This window comes from Oculina patagonica, chromosome 3 (assembly GCF_052425735.1).
Source record: "Oculina patagonica isolate OP01 chromosome 3, crgOcupat, whole genome shotgun sequence".
In the NCBI taxonomy this organism is placed as follows: Eukaryota; Metazoa; Cnidaria; class Anthozoa; order Scleractinia; family Oculinidae; genus Oculina; species Oculina patagonica.
This window is the reverse complement of record NC_135760.1, coordinates 8,639,445-8,661,532: the sequence shown is the minus strand read 5'-3', so window position 1 is coordinate 8,661,532 and position 22,088 is coordinate 8,639,445. Positions and strand designations below refer to the sequence as shown.

General features: G+C 38.8%; 2 protein-coding genes and 1 long non-coding RNA gene across 3 annotated transcripts; 2 read left to right on the top strand and 1 right to left on the bottom strand.

The window, feature by feature from the left end:
• Nucleotides 1–1,212: 1,212 nt before the first annotated feature.
• LOC144646462 (uncharacterized) lies at nucleotides 1,213–3,195 on the bottom strand. Its single transcript, XM_078506061.1, has 2 exons — nucleotides 2,859–3,195; nucleotides 1,213–2,334 (listed from the first exon to the last, which is right to left on the bottom strand). Exons 1-2 carry the CDS (start codon nucleotides 2,929–2,931, stop codon nucleotides 1,895–1,897), a joined length of 513 nt encoding a protein of 170 aa, XP_078362187.1. The 5' UTR covers nucleotides 2,932–3,195; the 3' UTR covers nucleotides 1,213–1,894.
• A 10,722-nt stretch (nucleotides 3,196–13,917) lies between these two features.
• Nucleotides 13,918–16,665, top strand: LOC144647484 (uncharacterized). Its single transcript, XM_078507289.1, has 3 exons — nucleotides 13,918–14,053; nucleotides 14,385–14,430; nucleotides 16,354–16,665. The coding sequence occupies exons 1-3, from the start codon at nucleotides 13,950–13,952 to the stop codon at nucleotides 16,663–16,665; spliced, it is 462 nt and encodes a 153-aa protein (XP_078363415.1). The 5' UTR covers nucleotides 13,918–13,949.
• A 348-nt stretch (nucleotides 16,666–17,013) lies between these two features.
• Nucleotides 17,014–17,619, top strand: LOC144646476 (uncharacterized). The gene is made up of 2 exons (XR_013569423.1): nucleotides 17,014–17,114; nucleotides 17,379–17,619. It is a non-coding gene; the product is annotated as an uncharacterized LOC144646476 (long non-coding RNA).
• The last annotated feature ends 4,469 nt before the right edge of the window (nucleotides 17,620–22,088 follow it).

The following is a 22,088-nucleotide window of genomic DNA, read 5'->3' as shown; positions in this document are numbered from 1 at the left end:
ATATTTTACCTCTAATCCCTTTCTCGGAATATGACATTATTGAAAGGATCTTTCTGCACATCAAATGCAACCATTATACTCAGTAAATCTTTCCATTAATCTACTTATCACTGCGCTGCAAGGGGTCTGTAAGCCTTGCCTTAGAAACTGTCTAACAGCTCAATAGAAACGGATTGCGAAGTATTCAGCGTGTATGCCGATCATGCATGATTAGTCTGCGTTGAAAGCTAATCAAACTGTTGACATTTACAAATCACTATCTTGTTTATTCGTGGCACGGGTGTAACATATAACAATCCACCATTGAGAACCCTTGAGCAACTACAAATCTACCCGGTCAAAGTTTTCCAATGACTTGCTCAAGTTAGATCGGACTTTTGTTAATTCCACTGCCTTTTAGATTGCGGCACTCAAGGTCCTTATAAGATAATAACACCTTTTACAAAATTGTCTCAAAATCGAATTAAACCGGCAAAATTAAACCGATAATTCGTTTGAAACGATAGAAACGTTATTTTTTTATGCGAAAAGGAAAAGGAGAACCGGTTCCAGGTCAAAATCGGCACTTTTTTTCCCGTCAAGCTAACGCGAAACGGAAGCATTAATAAAGATTTTTTTCAAAGTCAGTTTTACATGAGAACTTGTTTTATAATGCTCTTAAATCCTCTTTGTTTCGTTTAGTAGCTACGATTTCGTCGTTACTTGAATATTTCGCGTTAAAAATCTAAAAAATGTGTTGTCTTAGTTTAGGAAGCATCGCGAATCCCGCCCGGCCATGGATCGATGATTTTGGCAGGAAAAAAGGCGGGAAAAATTCCGAAAAGAACGCCTGATCGCAGGTTACTCGTAAATTAATTGGCCATTCTACAAGTCGGTAGTGCTTGCAAGGGCCTATTCCGTACATATTTCTACCTGGATTTAGCCATTCTGCTCATCCGAATTTTTTTTAGCAGTTTCTTTTTTTCGGGATGGCTTAGAGTTTTTTTGTTCCGGCTGGTACGCTTCGAAGTGAGATCTCTTTCTCTCTCTTTCTTGGCGATTTTTGTCAGTATTATCCCATTTAATAATCGATTATTTTTTTTTCGCTTATCTACATTGCATGCAGTTCTTCTCGAAAACCGGCATTTAAAAATGCTCGCTCCCGCAACGACGAAAAATGGCCTGTTCTACTCAAAAGACGTATAGTAAACAAAAAAAACATAAACAACATCATAAAATACAAATTTCTTTATTTACAGGTTAAATGAATGCTTTGAAAACATTAGCCTTAGATTTACAGCCAAGATGAATAAAAATGCAAATTTGACGACACCCGATATTTCAATATCGACAATAAACTTACAATAATTTCTTTTACAATATTTTGTGTCTAGCACACCTAAAATATATATGTACAAATGCAGATCTGCAGGCTTTTGTATTTATACATTTCGCCCCGAGCAGAAATCTTGAGAACTATTTATCAATGAATCAGATTTGTTTGACAGAAAAACACGAAAATTGCTTTTTGATAGTTTTGCTAAAAATATTCACTCAAAAACGACATGTACATATCAATTTACACTGTCTTCATTTGGGGGACAAATGCTAAGTGTTTCCACAAGGAATTAAACACGGATCGCGTCTATATCGAGAAACAAATAAGTACTGAATAAATTCTAGAAACGCGATAAATTCTAAAAACTAAACAATGTACTCTCAAATTTGATTAACGAGTCTGATAATTGCATGCCCCATGCCCAATCTTTCGTCTGTGGCATTAAATTATACACGACCACCGTTTAAACACATTTACATTTCTAACATATTGTTTTCCTTAGGGACATTGTTCACAAGACATCAATTAATATGCTATACATTTGTTGGTTGCAACTCTATTGTTCTCAAAAAAAATTCATAGTCCACCTTTTTCGCGAGCGGTGAGAATCCCGTCGAGGCAGCACTTGTAGAAAACGCCCTTGAGCTGGGGTTTGATGCAGAACCGGTCCAAATGGTGCATAAAACGGCGAGTTGCCCGAGAAGGCTTCCGCGACTGGAACCGCTGCTTGGCGTAATGCTCCATGTTCGTATATTTGGCGCTGTAGTAACTGTCGACCATGCAATACAGCCTTCGTTTGGCAGCTTTGTAGCCGATTCTACAACACCGCTTCTCGATATGCCGTCTGCTTAGCGTTTGCGGCGCAAGGTTGTCTTTAACAACACGTCGTGAAGCTGTGGACGGCTGCTTTGTCGCGGTTATGTTCTTGGTTCCAAAAGCCACCGATCCATTTGCGGAATTCTGTTCGTCCACTTCCGAAGGGGTCTGTTTTTCCGGATGCTTGCGATGTTTCGAACCTTTACGCACAAAGGAAAACAAAAGAATATATTTATTAATACGCAGGATTTCGTTTTCGATCCACCGGCATAGTTTCACGGATTTAATTTGCCAATGTCTGATTCCTAGATCACTTTGTAAAAGGTTTGAAATATTTACGCGGGATCAGTTTTAACAATGCTTGATCTTTGGACCTCTTTGTCTCGCACTGCCCACGTACTTCTTAGCTAGCTGTTGTTTTTTGTGTACATCACGTAGCCAAAGTTTTCTCAAGAATATTCCGTTCATTTCAATGCTTGTTGTATTTCGACTCACCCCTTACATTAGCTAGATTGTAATACCAAAGTCTTTACACTTCATGAATCGCTAAATTAACGTGTGGACACCCTTTTGTTGTGGTTCGAGGCGGGAGAAATGGAAAACCTACGCTTAGAGAATCCGGTGTTCAAATCAATGAAATTCCTTCGTAGTAAATCGGCGAAATTTTACGCACTTACAACCAATAGTATAACAATCAAAGTGAATTGGCCTTAGAAAAGCTTACCTCTCCTTGCATCACTCAATTCACACAAGCAGATGAAAATCAGAACCACGACAATCCTTGTTACGAAATTCATGGCTTCCTAGCGCTTGAGTACGTAGTAATTCGGCGAAGAAACGAAAACTGCGTTTACGCTAAGACCAGAGCTTGATTCTCGGATAAGTTGCGATCTCTACTAGGAGCGATCTAGTTCTTGTTAGAAAATGGCGCGCTGTTCAGTTCTGAATTAAATCACGTACTGAACTAAGCCTCATCAGCGAGTCGATGATTGTCTTTCGAATTCCCTTGGCCAATGTGTGCATGAAATCAGAGCCCTTCCAAATAAACACTCGCATTCGAAAGAAACCATGCGAAACATCCCACAAAAGGAAATTCCACCGGGTAGGGATGAGGAGAATGTTTGACGCGCCTCAAAACACGTCAATTGCTGGCTGGCCTTTTCGGCTTTGGTGGGCTCACCTTGAAAACCACTCGACAACCTGCGGTTCTGATAAAAAACGGATGTTTAGAAACTAAAAACCAAGAAAATAAAAACTTTGAAATGCATTGTTCGACCTGTGTCCCCTCCCCTCACCCCCCTGATAAAAACACGCGCGCTCTTGAAATTTCAATGATAATTGACATCCATTGTGCTGCGCGCCGAGCTTAGTGGCTGATATTGTATCAGCGACCGACTGAAGTGAATTTTAATCACGGAAAAACATTTCAAATTTTATATGTGTTCTTGGTACGAGAGAAATGGAAGTCCTTGTTTACACACTTGTAATATTGAACAATATCACCGTAAACGATATTAGAACGTAATATTTCGTACCCAGAAGCAATGCTCTTTTAATAGCTTTTGGTGAAATACCTGCAAGTCAAAATCAAGAAAGCCACGTGTTTTTGCAAGGGATGATGCAAAATTACCGCCTGCTAGGACTCAAACAAACGATTGATGCTTGTGGCCAGATTTGAGACGATTAGAACAGGTTCGCGTTTGGGATAATCCAGATTATGTAAAACCAAAGATCAAGCTTGTAAGCACGAAATCACCGAAGTTCCGCAAACAATGAAAATTTGAAAAGGACAGGACCGGGAAGAAATGGAACCCAAATTTGAAGAGGAAACGGGGGCATATCCGCTCTAGTTGATCGGGAACTTTTTAATTTTATGTTATCGTTTTAATTTCCCAACAGAAACCTTCTCGTTTTGTTAGCATCTAGTACAATTAATCTGACAACGGAAGAAGCTAACACGATTCATAAGAGGTTCTGAATATGAGTAGCTTATTGCCGACAGTAACAGTTAATTAATATAATTAAAGGGCTCTTTCACTGAATACCGGCAAACCGGCCTGCGATTGACTTCACTGCCAGCCTTTGACCGGCAATGCTACTCTCGCGAATTTAAGGCGCATTTCTGAAAGGGACGTGCCTGCGATTCTTGGCCACGAAACAAAACGGCTCGCTGATTTTAAACATTGTTGCCAAGAAAAAAGAAATAATGATAATAATCTTGCTTCACGATCGAAGCAACAATATAACGAGGTCAAAACAAGTTTAAAGTGCCGCGACAGTTAGGAGCCATCGCCGCAAGCGAGTGTATACGAACATGGGTGACGCCCTTCCAGTTGACTTATTAGTCTTCAATGACGTAAAAATAACTTGCTTATTTTTCTGCTCCTCTCATGACGTAAACGCGACAGATCATTTTTAATTTGTTTGCACAGAAAGCTTAGAAAAGCAAGTTGAACAGCTTCGGAAAACAAACCGATGTTTCTGTAGTCTGTTTATTCAGTTAGCAAACCAAAAAAATCTATTTTCAAGGCACGCGACATTCCTCCGGCCGGGCGCTGGTTAGAATTTCCCCGATTGCTGAATCGAAAGTGGAACTAAACAAACTACATTACAATTAAACATCTTTTTCCTTCCTTGTTGTGCATAAGGAATGACTCCTAATTATTTGCAGTAAATTAGTTCCTTTAAATGGCATGCAATTCATATACGAACGTAGGCTGATTTGAGACTCTCTTGATGGCTATTTATAAAGGTTCGAGAAACTGGTTGAAAACAGAGAAATGATTCCAATTTGCCGGAAACTAAACCGAAAATAAACATAAATGAATTTGAATAATATCCTTCTCAAAATAGCTCATATTATTGAAACACACGACGATATGAAAGGGAAGGAAATTGGCAATGTTTCTTTCCTTGAAACTACAATGCTATTTTGGTTATTTTCGCTGTCTGAGGTTAATAGCCATTGTTCTCTAACAACAAGGTTTGGCGACAAAACATTTATTAGAATGTCGGATATTTTAAGCATCCATTCTGAATTGTACATCCGTGATACTTAATGGAGTCTTTTGTCGGTAAAAACTAAGCAAGTGAAATTTTGTTTTCAACAGTACGTTAAAAATGTCAATCGACTACGAGAATATCGAATACTACCAGATAAGTCACGCCATGTTAACCCATGCATGATATATTAGAGGTTTAATACAGGTGCATGCAAGCAGGGATTTGCATATACCCTAAGGGTCGGTATTTTGGGCCTTTTATCCTTGTCTTTAAACTAAATATCATGGACCTATTAATTTATTTGACTTGCCCACGAAAGTAAAAATTCCTAAGAAGCAAAATATTCTAATTTCGATTTATTTCTTTCGAAGACTCTGACAACAAATTTTGCGCAGGAGCACATTTACTGATTTACGGAATTTGCTCGAAATTGACTGTAAAAGAGTCAACTGTGGCCTGCATTCTGCTAGCGAATAATTTCATCTCGCGATAAAAAAATACTACATTTTTGGCTTCAAAGTACTGCGGCAATGATACAGAGAAAGTGTTTCGACCCTTCCCGAATACCTCAGTTGATAATGACGTAAGCAGGTAAGAGATATCGCTGCGTGTAGCATTCCTAAGAAGTCTTTCTTTTTGTTTGACGGCCGCCTAAAGTCTTCATCCAATTGAAATTTTATGCCTTAACTCATCGAGATCCTGCTTTGATTATCAAGGCTAAAAAAATAATTATCTTCAATTCGGGATGCCGTTTTAATTGACGCATATTTTGTCATGAAAATAATCGTTTAAAATTTCTTTCGTTTTGAAATATGCCTTGATCAGGCACTCATTATAATACAACGTTTTCCAGCTAATGAAATGTTACATCGATTGCGGGAGTGAATTAATCCAGAATTAAAATAAAGGTAATTCAAAATGTATATTTTTAGTTGTTAATCGTTGCATACAACTAGACTAAGTTATAATAGACATAGTTGTATGTCCTGTTCGTGACTGCACTGTACGCCTATGATCATTTTTGGCACAGCCAGGATGTCCCGGCCAAGGATATCGAAAAACAAACAACAGATAACTCAAACCTTCAAGGGAAATCGTAATTAATGTGAATGGTTCGAGTTATTAAGAAAATGACCTAAGGAGGAATAGAAAAAGGTTCCTGTTAGCGGGACGTTCGAGCTATTTACGGTGCGAATTGTCGGGTCTATTCACTTGAATTTAACTCTATTTTGACTTGCTCTTAAAATCTGCGCTTATTTGGGTTCCGATACTTTACCCATCCTACAACTTTCAAGTTTTCGTTACTTCTCCCAGTTTCCCTCTTACAACGATTTGTGCCTCATCCCCGACAAGAAAAAATTAAGGAAGATCTATAACACTTGTTAAAACAAAACTTAGCTCAAACCCAGACTGATATGTACCTTTGGGTTTGGAGGGCTCCCTCCCCCCTCCCCCAAGGGCAGAAATATAGCTGAACAAGTGATATGATAGCGACTTTGTCCATGAGATTCTGTCAAAGAAGCCGCTTTACGGCTTTTCTTTCAGTTCTCACGCTCAGTTCACTCAACTTTGAACTATGGCTAACCGGATAGTCTTAAAACTGAGTTTGTGATAATATTTTTGATGCCCCTTGTAGGAAAGGATGACTAAATTACTCGAAGTACATCTTTATCCGGCCAAAGTCGGAATTGGATTATATTAACTATGAGATGATCACAAAAAGTACTATATACAGAAAAGCACCGCTGAAACCTTTTCCCGATTCCCAAGCTCGATCTCTTCGCTTTACGTTACATGAATATTGATAAGCCAAAGTAAGAAAACCTCGATAAGAGTTAGGGGTATCAAATGGTCTTTGCGAGCATTTGCGAAGCATGCGAGCACATGGTTTTTCTTTGCGAGCGCGAGTGTTGACAAAAGTTAGCCTTGCGAGCAACGACAAGGAGAAATATTCAAAAACCTACATCCATTGACAACCGAGTATGCGGGCACTTGTAAAAATATACGACGACGAGCAAACTGGCACCAATTTTTTTTTTACGAGAATTTTGAGCAGAAGCCTAATTTTGCGAGCACTGCGAAATTTCGAGGGACCCGAGATTCATGACCGCCGTGACAGTTATACTCGGGCAATCCCTCCAACTTTCTTCGAAGCACACTGCCTTACAACCATTATTTTTTTACTCAGGTTAGCAATTTTAAAAGCGCCCTGATTTTGTTGAAACCTTAAGCCGTGCTTTTTTGCAAAATTGCGCGCAAGATCACTAGATGCACAGTTGCGGATAAAAAAGTGTATTGTTTAGGTACAAGGTTATCAGTGCGCAAATTGCGTTCAAGCAATTTGTTATTCCTTCCTGAATAGCCAGTTTACAAGCGTGTCATGATATGCAATGAGAGGCGATATATATTAAACCGGAAAATAGGTCGATATAAATTGATATAATGAAGTAGCAGGTTTTGATAACCTTTAGCACCAAACAGATAAGCTCTTCAGATTTACTTGAGCTCTGTCTGGTATGCGGGATGATCGTATCGCGCGCACAGTGCGTGATGTTTTCCGACTTGAAAAATTCCGTGGCCATCACCATACCTGCAAATTGAAGTGACTGCTGTCAACTTATCACTTAAAAATTTCTTCATCCATCAGTAATATCCAAAAAATATCCCAGGGCTGCTTGTATTTTCAGCTATGCTATCTCGAGCCCTAGCTAAGAAAACTGAATGTACTAGCTTTCATTCAAACGGAGGCCTATGAGATCGGTTTCTATTTCGGTTGTAAAATTACCGTTTTTAGCATTTAGCAAATTCACATACCGGGAATTATTTTAAGTCTTTTAAGCCACTTTGCTCAAATCAAAGTTCAATTGCTTGTAGAACGCGTGCTAGGCATAGTTAAAAAATAAAATGCAGTTTGTTATCAATTGCAAAATCATCATAGTTTAAGCATGGAAACAGACCGAAGCATGAAATAGGAAATATAGAGTCAATAAGTCTACCAGCTCTCAGCGAAACTGCGAACGAATAGTTAAAGTACATTCTTTTTTTAAATAAAAAATTTTGAGGAGAAAGAAAAATACCAATTTTTCGCGAGATTACCGGATTAAAAATAAGTATAGCTCTCAGTCGACGGCATGGGGAAGCTCACCCAAAGGTTCCGTAGTCCAATCCTGGTTCCAGTATTTTGAAGATCACCATCCCATGATTCACAAGCAATACGTGGCTGATTTTCGCCAGACATATTCACCTTTGTAGTTTGTTGATGCAGTGTGCCAAAGACAACATGACTAATGTGATAGATTACATATTTTTAAAGATGTTTTTGCGGAAAGAACAACAACAAAACAAATTATTCTAAACTAAGCGTTCGGCTTTCGCATGTTTGCACGTTGCACGATTTGAAAAAAAAGATGCTTTTAAAAGAGCGCTAGTTCTTAGACGATTTGAAATGTTGCGTTAGAGCACTATGCAATGGAATTTTCTCTCTAGTTTCGTGGTTTTTAACAGAATACATGCAAAAAGCGACCGAAATGAGTGAAGTAGCTAGTAAATTCATTCATGGGCTTTTGCCAAATGCCATTCGTGACTCCAATTCCTTGATCAAGTGAAAGAAAACATTTAAAAATAGATAATGCAGTGTTTATAATGCTCAATATTCAAGCCGTTTATAAAATGCTTCCATGGATATTGGGTTCCTGTTTTTCATGGTCTCCTACGATGAAGCATGCGTTGTTCGAAAAAGTGATCTATTTTTTTTTTTTTTGTAAAAAAAGCCTTGCATGAATCTTTACTTTTCTCTCATTTCTTTCTAAAGCCTTTTGACAGGAAGGATATATGGGTAGCGTATTTTACTAAGACAAATTTGTGTTAGAAAACTGTTTTTATCAAAAAACTAGCAAGGGTATATTACAAGTCCAGAGATTTGATTGGTTGACAGACAATGGTATATGAGCTCATATACTTCTCATATACCATTGACAACATAAATGGTAGCCGCGCGTCAACGAAAACAGCTGGGGCGTTTTTAATAAAACAATTATTCCACTCGAGCTTGTTGGATATGAGATTGTTATAGCCAACTCGGCGCTACGCGCCTCGTTGGCTATCTACCATCTCATATCCAATGCGCGCTAGTGGAATAATTGTTAAATATACACTCGTTTTCTTTTTTTCGGACTAAATTGGCAAGGGCTTTTGCCATCTTAGAAAGGGCTATGTTTCTTATCATGGTAGAATAAATGGGACTTCTAATGTAGGTAATAAAACGGTATTGTTGTACACCCCCCCCCCCCCCTCCCCCCAACTGTAATGCCATGGTAATGCAGTTTTCTTCTGGACGAGAACGTAACACGTGACGCTCGTCAAAACTGTATAACTGGCGAACAAAACTCACTAACTGACCTTGGACATGCACGTGATCAGGACGTGCTGCTCGAAACCACGGTATGAACGTGAAGCAATTCGAACGTAGACAAAAGTTAAACTTTTATTCATTGTCTTGTTCATACTCGGGCGTCAAATACTGAAATTAAAAAAAAAATATTTGTACACGCAAAAACTTCATTTGACTCAAAGAAGGATTTATCTCAATGCAAATTCGAAAGCTCAATATATTGCAAGTGTTAACAGTTTGAGTGTAAAAAGGGGAAGTTATATATTATATAGTAGAGGGTGTCTCTAACCATCGGGTTCAAAGTGTAATCCTTTTTTCGGATACCTATTTATGTTGGACAATAACTGAAACAGTTCGACGACACGGGAACTGCTTGGAGCCATATCATTGTCTGTGAAAGATATGCTCAGAAGAAAAGGATACGATGATGATGCCAAGATGGCTAAAAGAAAGTAAAAGATCACGACGGCAGATAAAAATAGAATAAACAGGATGGATTAACTTCATCGATCTTATCACACGCAGCTTTAAGGTAGCAGCCTTTTAGAGTTAATTTTAATTAACTTATAAGTTAATATTTTCATCTCATAAAAATTTGATAATTAATTATGATTGTGCTGTGTTTGTTAGTTCTTAACCTACTTTACATGTGTTGACGCATTTGTAGCATCACATTTCACAAAAAAAGTGCGCTTATATAATTTAGCGGCCTTTTGCGTAGTCACGCAATACGGTCACGCTATGCCTTTCCACAAACAAGAAGCTTTGCGTGACAGCTAAGACTTGAAACGGGCTCTTTTTGTTGTTTGTTTGTTTGTTGGTTGGTTTGTTGCTGTTGATTGACCAAAATTCCAAGAACATGCTAAGAACTGTAACTAGGCTGAACAAAGGACATTTTTTAGACTTTCGTCCTCAGAAAACTGCATGTCCTGCGTTTCGCTGCCTAACCCTAAACCCCTGCGCTTCCAGTTTCCTCTTCTGCGACAAAGCCTTGGGACAAGGCTGGCCTAAGCCACTGCGTTCCAACAAGAACTGGCCAAGTCAAATCTAGAGTTAAAAAAAGTTTATTTCACAAATCGGAAGACAGATCAAATGTTTAACACTGGAGTTGACCGCTTAATGATCTCACATAAGCTGCCACTGCCGTTTAAGAAATAGGTGGCCTTTTACGGGAGCTATTTTACTGACAATAAACATTGTTAATGCGGAAGACGCAACTACAACGATGTGGCACTGTAATTGTTTTCAAGGGGAAATCATTGCGACGAACAGCAGTGTGATTTTGATCTTTGGTTAAAAGAATTATGCCGGGAGGCTTATTAGGATTTTTCGCTTGTGCATGGAAGCTATTAAAGAAACAAAGAAAAAATTTCCATCGTACCCGTGCGTTAAAATATACATATCCCAATCCGCTTGTTTAATTCGCAGGAGATCTCCAGATACGGAGGGCGCACACAGGCGTGAAAATAAAAATGGCAGCTGATCGGGGAACCATTCGTGGATTTAATAGCCCAATTTCGATATATTAAAATTCAGCCTAAAACAATAGACCTCAGGACGAGGTTCCGGGGACCAAACTATAGAGTTTGTGGGGTTTATTCCCCGGAGCCTCGTAGTGATGACTATTGTTTTAGGCTGAATTTTAAAATAACAAAATTGGGCTATTGGACAAATTTCATTGGACAAATAGATTCCGGCATACCGCGCGGTCTTCAATGCGCGATTTGAATAATTAATTAAGGATTGATTGAAATTTACTACCTTGCTAACAGGCAACTTGTGCAGGGCTAGCAATTTTTTCAGAGCGATCTAAAGTTAAAATAAAAGTTTGAAGTATCAAATCGACATTCAAATCATAACTGTTTGAAGGATATATATAACATAAGCCTAGTTCAAAAGCCACAATCGGTCTTCTATAGCTTAACACATGGGGAAGAGCGTTCGAAGCTGAGTACTCTGAGTACTAATCGGAAAGTTCAGTTTAATCGGTTTTCCCGACATCTCAAACTTTTTGGTCTTTGACAATGTATACTCTTCTGTGATATGCCTTTTGTCGTCGGTCTGCCTGAAGAAATCTTAATCAACTGCATACGTAAAGATAGGAATGCCTTGTAATGAAGTCATCCAGGCGGGGATTCCCTCATATCACCATCGCGCTAGTAAAATTTTGCGTAGCCTTATCGAGCTGTCTTTGGACCTGTTTTCTTCTCTCTTCGGAAATTCTCCCGTCTGAATCCACCAGCAACTTCTGGTCCCAGCCATATTTGATATATTCCTAAATTATTTATGGTCACAAATAAGTAAAACCTTGTTAAATTCAAGTGTACCTAATGCCTAATTAGTGATCGAATTTACAACAGTGAACCGAAGCCGCAAAGCGATCTGAAAACTTACTTGCTTTTTAGCTCTTTCAAGGTCAGGCCGCTCAAATTTCGACAAGCCCTACACTTCAACGGCCTTATTGCTTCAGCCTTAGTTAAAAGGTCGATGTCTTTCGCCGATTTAGCCCCGTAAATTGCGTTTTCATCTGGCGCTACTAGGCCTTTCTCGATTATGCTAGCATTTTTTTTCGGCATTTTTTGGGAAAGCGAGCATTTTTTTTTTTTCGTTTTTTCTTGAAAAAGAATTGCTAGCATTTTCTGTCATTTTTCATGACTGTGATCCAGATTTCAGCACTCAGAACTCAGAACGATAAATAATCCTAAAGTTTCCCAATTTTGATTACTTAGTTTTATTGTTTTCTGTCTGTTTCGACTGTTTGTGCGTTGTGTTACTTGTGTACTTGTGTTGTGTTACTTGTGTGTGTACACCAACGAAAAAAATACAGCCTTCTTCTGCAGCCGCAGAAAGGGTGTTTTCAATCATGAAAGCCTCATTCAATGAGCAGCAAGATTGTGCTCTCATTACATTCAAGCCAGTGTGATGGCACAAATATACAACAAGCGCTAAGCTAGCGCTCGCAACTGCTTACAGTATATTGAAACGTAAACGTTTTATATGAGTTTAATAGAAGCTGAACAGAATTGTGCTAGTCTAGGTTGTGTGTACCCAGCGCATGGTAGTGCTTCAAATATGACTGTTTAGTTGCTGCTGGCTGGAAAAGTTTTAATTCTGACCCAAGTTTTATAAACAAACAATTATTAAGTGTCATCTGTTGTTGGTGTGAGCATATAATGTAAGAGTTTGTACGTTTTGTTTGAAATAAAACAACGCATTCTTTGGAATTCAAGTGGCATTTTTTAAAGAAATCAGGCATTATTTTAGCATTTCTTTGGCTCTATGCGAGAATTTCCAGTAGCATTAAACTGCCAGTTTTACTAGCTAGCATAATCGAGAAAGGCCTAGGCGCTACGCGCCGACCTTCTTGACCCGCGGCCATGCTTGTTGACATAACCTTGACCTGATTTGGTACATTTACCCAGAGTTCCGCGCGTGGCGTCATCTTTTTCCGTACGGTGGATTGGACCCATGATGGACAGTACGCTTCTTTTTGTGCGCGCTGTTGTGCATTTTGTTGAGTAAATGTCACATAAAAAGAGTTTTCTGCGTAGCACTCAATAGTTGCAATAAATGTTAAATAAGTGTTCTTGGAGTGCTAGATAGTTGTTTTAAAAACAGACGTTTCGGGGAACCCCTTCATCAGTGTAAATATGATGTCTTAAAAGGAACGCTTGAGCTTACGTTAAATGTCTTGCGTGCGCGTAGTTTAAAAATAAACAGAGCGCGAGATTGCGCGCGCGCTTATCGCATTGACAAAAATTTAAATGAACATCAGAATATTTGAATATTTGTACAAATGTGAATTTAAAATTTTAAGTCAATGTTCATGCTTTTAGGGGCTAGGGTCCTGTAAGTGAAAATCATCCTCATCTCCTCCCTTCGTCTTTGGGCCGCCGGTCCAGCAACTTGCTTAATAACAGATACTGACATGTCGTGGATGGAATTGTAGCTCCCTTGGCTAAAATTTAACGTAAGCTCAAGCGTTCCTTTTAAGACATCATATTTACACTGATGAAGGGGTTCTCCGAAACGTCTGTTTTTAAAACAACTATCTAGCACTCCAAGAACACTTATTTAACATTTTGTTGAGTAAACTGTTATGTTTGTCATCATTTCGCCGGTAAAGTTTCTTGAATTTTGTTATAGTTTTGATTAACTGGTAACAGGACTTCGTGTCGTCCAATTCGGTCTGTAATCATAGTTCGTGTTTAAACAAATCGGACGACCGCGAATTGTTAATTACTCGTATGACTACAGACCGAATTGGACTCCACTCAGTCCTATTACCATTATTATTTGACGTCCGCGTTCTTGAAGACTGGACGACTGCGCGCGCAATTACCGTTACGCATAATTCAAATGACGTCGCACGCTCTGTGATGAAACAAAGGAAAGTTGAAACTTTTCGAACGAAATGTGAAGATGGTGCTTGTAACTGCGTTGTGCAGTTTTTTAGCCGCTCAAGAACTGGTTTGCTATCTTTACCTTAATAATTCGGAAACTCCAAGAAACAATGTTGAACGAAGGTAAGTTAGGTTTTTATTTTTTTTGACCTGAACGACAACAAGCGAATGAAGAAAGAAAAAACGTGATGCGCTCGTGTGTTTTAGAACTAAACAAACTGTTGTTTTGATATTCTATTATTTTATTATTCTACTTTCACTTCAATTAACTGAACTGAGGATCGGAAAGCAATAAACTACAAAAACTGAATCGTGCAGCGAAAAGGAAAAATGAGAAAAACCAATCAAAATATTAAAGTGAAAAGCGCCCACGCTTTCCAAATGAAACTCAATCACGACCAGGCAGTTAAAAAAAATAACAATGTAACTTCCATGTAATTATTATTTTTCGCAGTGAAATATTATCAGACGAGAATAACTACAGCACACAAAATGTAGAGGTAAGCAATTCATGCCATTAGCTTTCCAGATGAAAAGAGCTTTCCTTTCTTTTAGAGACGCACACTAGCTAAAGATGAATGCTGGCGCATAGGACAAAATGTTGCGTACATGAAACCATTTCAGTTGATATAAATCCTAAACTAAATGGGAGGGGAAAGGGCAATGATCTTTCTCAAAAAGTAGATATCTCATTGACATGAAATTTTGTCAAGGGTTTAAACTTCTTACGAAGGTTCAGTCTGATTCTTTAATGTCAAAATTTGGGTTCAAGTAAGTAGACAGATTAAGGCGTTTTTATGTAGGCGAGGACGTCAGGGAGGCGCTGTGGCATAACGATTAATTCGGTGGACTATGGATTGAACTGTCCACAAGTCCAGTCCCTCAACTCTCCATCCAATCACTGCCTTATTGAAACCAGGCAAGAGAATGAAGGGTCCAGGATAACTTACATGCGTATTACATGCGTAAGCGTCATTTTATCCCGGTAAAACGGAAGGAAGATTTTTTTATTTTTCCACTATTAATCCCATTTCTGAATCACCATATAAGGTCAAGAGAACGATTAACGCGCAAAATATGAGCCGGCAGTAAGCGCATTCCGTATATGGGCCACAAGGCTCGATCGCGGACTTTATCTTTTATGGATGAGGACAAATTAGTCCAAACTAAATTTGAAAACAACGTATAGATAACTTTGTTTGTTTTTTGTTTTAACTGGAAGTTGTTAAAAAGAAAACGTTTTTGAATTTTCAAGTAAAACAACTGTTCAGGGCCCAGTTTTCCAAAGCACAGTTAAGCTAATTCGGTATCAGTGCAAATTTCGATTTCAGTTTAATAACTTTACAGTGAGGTTTTCTGTTTTTATTTACTTATTTACAGTTTTGACGTTGACCAATATCAAATTCCGTGAAATATTAGCGATGAAAACCACTTTTATATCAGAGGGATAAGAAAACCCCCACCAGCTTTAATTTTAATCTTGGATTAGTGTTCATTGGCTTTCGAACAACCCAGACAAGTGTTCATGTTTAACATTTTAAGGCAAATTTAAATTGGTTGAAGAACTATTCGCTGCGATCATTCCCAAACAGTAAGGAAAACCGATTCTATTACAAAAAAGACGATAAAGAACTTTTACTGAGCATGCTTATTTCGGTTCAGGCAAAGAACGGTTTGGTCCTGTCTTGTTCGATTCTTTTGCGAGCGCACGGCACAAGACAACGTAAGGCGAAGTCTGTTAATAAAAAAATAAAAAGAGACCAAACTTCGCAAGTACAAGGGAGTGGGGGCGGGGGGCAGGAATTGGGTGTGAATAGATAGGGAGGTTTTGAATGAAGAGGGGTCCTGCGAAATCGCGCAGAATATCGCCTGATACTTAGCCGACTAGGTCGTAGGCCGAGTTGGCTAAAATCAGACGATATTCCGCAAGCTTGAGCAGGATAATTGTTTTATTATTCAACAAATTGTCAATGAAACACATTTTGCAGATAGAAAAAGTGTTATTATGCAGTACAAGACTTTGGACCAATCTTCGCAACCTACGTATATCGCAAGATATCTGTTACGTGCGGATGACAGATAACGTTAACATTTTGACCATATATGGGCAGCGCGCGCATTTTGTTGAATAATAATATATACCGCATCGACTAACGATAACAGGCAAATAACTCAGGCTACATAAGAGACAGTTTCGCGTTTAATCCAGCTTCAGAGCAACGTATGAACCTGCATAAAAAACACTAAAAATCCCTCCTACATATAACTTTATTTTAAAACATTCTATAACTGGGATGTACTGGAAAACTTGTGTCACAAGAATTCTGTAACAACCAAGGAAAACAAACATCATTTTGCACTATTTTCTGATATATAGACTTCAGAAAAAAATGCAAAATGTCTGTTTTCTTTTGTCGATACAGAATTCTTGCGACACAAGTTTTCCTGTACCTACAAGCTGTGCCACCAGGCCAAAGACTCGGGCTAATAGTTATGGACCCTCGATGAAGAATGCAGACAGACCTCCTGCGTCTGCCAGTGCTGATATCAGACCCTTGATGGACAATGGAAACAGACCTCTCGAGTCTACCAGTGCTGATATCAGACCCTTGATGACGGGCACAGACCTCCAGTTCTCCATCCACAATGCAGATCTCCCGGTCCCCTTCTCCCTTCACGTCCCCGGTCCTCTCCCCTTATCATGGCAGATCTCCCGTGTCTCATCCTCCCGTTGAGCATGCAGTCCCCGTGTCTCTCGTTCCCTGCACAGTCTCCTGTCCTGCTGTCCCTTCGCAGTCCCCCTCCCTCATCAGTCTCCGTCCTCGTCCCCCATCGCCCTCACATCTCCTCTCGCTCCCCTTCATCAGATCTCCGTTCCCTTTCCCTGGCATCATCTCCGTGTTCATCCTTCCCCTACATCAGATCTCCCGTGTCTCTCCTCCCCTTTCATGCAGATCTCCGAGTCTCCAATCCTACCCTCCAGATCTCCGTTCTCCTCCCTGACATGACAGTCTCCGGTCTCCATCTATTCCCCTAGACATACAGATCTCCCGTGTCTACATCTTTCGACCCTTGAGACATGGACAGATCTCCCGTGTCTCAATCGTTATATCAGACCCTTGATGACATGGAAACAGATCTCCCGAGTCTACCAATCCTAATATCAGACCCTTGATGAACAGTGGTAGGTAGCGTTAACTAACTTGTCAATAAATCTTGTGGCACCTCCAACGTAATGTATACTGAATGCTAGACACAGATGGATTCGTATGTCCGAAATAAATACGCGAAAATCTTCCTGCATTCGCAGAGTAGCTGAGAAGATCAACAACAACAATGAACAAGAAGAAGAATGAACAATAAGGCACGAGCGACATTCATGAAGGTCATAAAAAATCTTATGTTTTCTTTCTTAATTTCTTTTTCTACATTTCTTTGATTTCAACAGGTGGCTCACACTGGTGAAAATTGCCCAAGTTTGTGTACCCATGAGGCTGTTTTTATTTAACAAACATTGTACTGTGATACTTTTAAAAATCAGCTATTACAGTATTTATTTTGTGATAAGTATTGTATTATTTGATCCATTATTATTTTGTCAATGCACTATATCTAATATTGATATCTGACTTGGCTGGTGAAATCAGAAATGTATAATATTAATTAAACGTTCATTTTGGAATGTCCTATCTTGTGCTTTTCTGTGACTGCGAGTCTCATATCGTTTCTATTAATATATAAGAGAAGAAACAACTACTTTTAAAGACGGAATCCACTAGGAAGTCGAGTAATATTTATTAAAGTTGGACAAAAATCAATTTCCAGAATAATTTAAATCCTATTGCGTTATTTCCTACCCTTAATAAAAGGTAAAGATGTAAGTAATTATCCGTGATAACACCAACAACAATTTCTTATTAGAGTCTGAGAAAATGAATTTCAAAGTTCACAAGGTATGGGCAAAATCTCACGTGTAGCCATTTTGTAAATTCGTCTTAAGCGATTCAATGGAATTCAGCGGAACTTCAAAATGTGTTTTCGATGTGTGGTGTTGTTAGAAAAGATTTCTTTTGATAAGATATTTGAAGCAGTAACAAAAAAAGTTTGCAATAAGGTGGAAATAATTCTGGTAGAACAATTTCTTATCAGAGTCTGAGAAAATACTATTTAAAGTTCACAAGCTATGGGCAAAAGCTTACATCTTTTAAGAGATTCAGTGGAATTCAGCGGAACTTCAAAATGTGTTTTCGGTGTGTGGTGTTGTTAGAAAAGATTTCTTTCGATAAGATATTTAAAGCGTAACACAAAAGCTCGCAATCAGGTGTAAATAGTTTTGGTACATAATTTTGTCCAATAACTACTCGAAGTCCTGGCGGATTTCCTCTTAAAATTTACATGTATCTGAACTGCACACTGCAGTATTAACTAAAAGCTGTAAAAAATTCTCGAATCTTATTGGTTATAAGCATGCCCTACTTTCACGAAATCCGAGTGCGAGCAGCTAGGGTTATTTCTCCAGTTGTAAGTGAATACACAACTTATATAACTATAGAAAAATCCTGGCTAAGTCCCTCCAAGGATGTGGATTGTCCTGGGTGCTCATATAAGCATACGTTTTTTTAGCGTGAATGGGCTCACCAGGCTATTCACCGTAATTTTCGTGCTGGTCCCAGCTGCCAAACCTTCTAGTGCCCGGCCATGCAACACCAGTAAATATTAAATATCTTCTATGTTTTACTTTCCTAATATACTAATTCAATTGTGGAGTTTTCATTTCTAGTTTTACTAAAGGATTTCCTTAACATCATTTTATTAATATTTTTATTGTAAAGCATGCCATGGACAATTAGTGGAATTGGGTGCTATAAAAATACTTTTTATTATTATTATTTATAATTTTTCCTTTACTAAGAGGGTTCTCAAGAATAAGTGCAGAATCCATCTACTGTAGATAAAAAACCCTTTCTGAAGACATTTCACCTCAACCACAACTGAGAAAACATTTTCAACTGCTTTAAAAAAGGAACAGGATCAAACTTTCCCACTGGCCGCCATGATGTTGTTGTTAAAATTTTGGGCAAGCTCAGACAATCTAGTACTTCCAGTCTTCGTTCCTTACTGTGCAAGCTTGACGAAACAAGCGACTCTCGAAAGTTCCGTTGCAGGATCGAATTTGATTGGCTTTAAAAACAATAAAAATGGCCGAAAGTAAACACCAAAAAGTTCGTTAGTCATGCTTTTGGAAGCTAGGCATGTGCAGGTTCAACCGAAAGTCCCGGATATTTTCGGACTTCGTCGCTTGTTTCCTGGCCGTTGGTCAAAGGGAACGAAGACCCTGGGTACGAGGATGCAGGCTCAGAAAGAGAGAATCGGCTCATGCGCATTTAAGGTGCCCGCTGACTACTGCCCCAATGATTGCTTTGCAAGTTGTAAAACATCGTTCAGATTTAATGAAGTTGCATCCTCACATCTCCCCCCCCCCCCCCCCCCCACTTGTTTGCACAGTTGAAGGTTTCCAGAAATCGGAATTTCACTGTAGTTCACCAGTGTTATAAGACACACATCATAAAAAAATTAATATGTACAAGAATGAAAAGGAAAGGAAAGGAAAGGGGCATGCAAACGTATGCCGGACTCTACCTCCTTCGCAATTTGATGAGTTTTATGTAGTTCACCACCTTGCAAAGCCAGTCTCTTGTGAATCTATTTTCAAAAAGTTGAGTCGAATTAAAACGAGACGATTTGTGCATGCGTGACAACTCGAGTATAGTTGATTCGCCGACTTCTCTCCCCCCCAATCAATGACATTTTATGCTACCCATATTACCTTATGCAGTTTACACCAAGTAAGGCCAGGAGACCTTTTTTAATTCTAAAAGGCAGAACAATTGATCCCGATGGCTGGCTGGCCGGCCAGCCGAAATATGGTACAAAACAAATTTTATCATTCTACGTTGTATCCGCCTCTGCTTTCAAATTTACTCTTCAGAGACCTTTTAGCTTATATAGGAAACTTGTTGGGGTATCTGTTAAACCAGGAACACCGCAAAACACCCCTGGAACACCGAAAAATTGTAAACACAGATAACAAAGGGTTGATTGATTTTTAATAAATGTCAAAATAACGTAGGATATTAAAGAAACAAATACTTGATAAGTGCCTACAATTTTGCATTCAGAATTCTGTGTAGAAAGACGGTAGCTTACCGTCTCCAAGATGACATAATTTAATTTGGCTGTGACGTCATATGACGACATTAGAGCCGCCATCTTGGATCCGTCATCTTGGATTTCGCCATTTTCTTAGAAAGTCAGAAAATAACGGAAAGAATGCTTATAGAATGTAAAAAATAAACAAATTGTGCGATTTCGTTTCAAAAAACTGGAAAAAAAGAAAAATATTAAAAATGGCGGTTTTCGACCAGACCTGCTTGTAATTATGACCTTGCCATGGCAACGTCAAATATCGTGGACACATGGTTGACAAACCAAACTTTCCGCAAGGGAAGAATGAACAGCTACTGAAAGTTTCAGCATTGTTGAGTTAATCCTCTTTTCAAAATTTCTAAAAAGGGTTAAAAAGGCCTTTAACTAAATTATTGCGAACAGACGCAACATATGGCATTCCGGCCCGGTGCCATAAATGGGTTGAGTGTGTTGTTGGTTCTCGTTCTTGCTCCGAGGGTTTTTCTGCGGGTTCTCTAGTTTTCCTCCCTCCACAAAATCCAACACTCCAAATTCCAATTCGATCTTGGATGCACGTACACGTCTTAACGAGCTCCTGAGCTCTTCCGTGTCACGTGGGTAAATAAACCACATTTACATCGTTTTAATTTATTAAGCGCTACATGAAAATGACAAAAAAACCCATGTCATGTCATGTAGGTATATGAAAGGAGTACTTTTTCAATAAAAGGTATATGAAAGGGGTACAATTTCTGTCAAAATGGTATACAAAATGGTAAGGGGTTGGACCTCAATTCGGAGCCTCCCCGTATAAAACTTTTTTGTTGTGATGATTTTCTAAACATTTGTGGTTACCATAGCATTTTTTTCACATTTTTTGAATATTTTAAAAATTGAAGGTGGCTCTGAACCCCTCTGTTATATTTTTTATAACTTTGCTAAAAGATTTTCACGACATGCTGATCATAACTCAATAATACAAAACAGGTTATACTGTTGCTATGCTAACCACAAATGTCAAGGAAATGATCACAACTTGTTGACGAATGATTAGGAATTTTTTCATACCATTACTGGAACAGCAACTGATAATGAGTTGTAGTAACGACTAATCAAATAATAAGGCTGGAAAATACTTGAAACCGTTGTCAGCCACCTTAACGAAAGATTTCGTAATAATGGCCGTACTGCAACACAATGCAGTACGACGAAGTGGCTTGTTTTGTTTGTGGGTTCTAATATTGCCAAATGTCACCCAAGGGTTTGGTTCTAAATTGACAACCCACTTGGCAATCTCGTACAACATGATCATCATCATCATCATCATCATCATCATCATCATCATCATCGTTACTTACACTTTATTAACCCTATTCAGACCCGGAGGCTTTTGAGGTCCGCGGAGACTTATCTTATAATTAACTTTTTTAAGATTCAACCAAACGCTGCCAAACTTTCTGAGTTTTCTTAAAATTTATCTGGCAATAATTTGGTAGAGTTATTGAGGGTCTTATTTACAACTCCACCTCACGCTGATGGTGACTCTGTGTTAATTCGAGAAATACCCGTAATATCACCCATAAAATACATAATTCAGGCCATCTTTCATAAAATACATAATTCATACACCACCAATTAACAATTATTGGATGAGGGTGGTACGGCGTCGTTCTGCCGGCCGGGCTGGGGGCGCGCCTCGCTCGCGTCATTGTCCCCGCGCGCGCCTCTCACTCTCCTCTCTTTGTGGTGCGTCACTTCTCATTTTCTTGTCTGTAGGTTGCGTGGGCGAGATGCTGCGTCTGCAATCATCAAGCTGGTGACACATGTATAATAATATCATTTGGAAGTCTCCTTCTGCGCCGATGACCATTTAGTGCAAACCTCGTTTGCTCTTGATTCTTTTTTGTTTTTTGTTTTACGCTAATACATGCTTTAGGCCTTTAAAAAAAGATCCTAAATCAACTAGACCTTC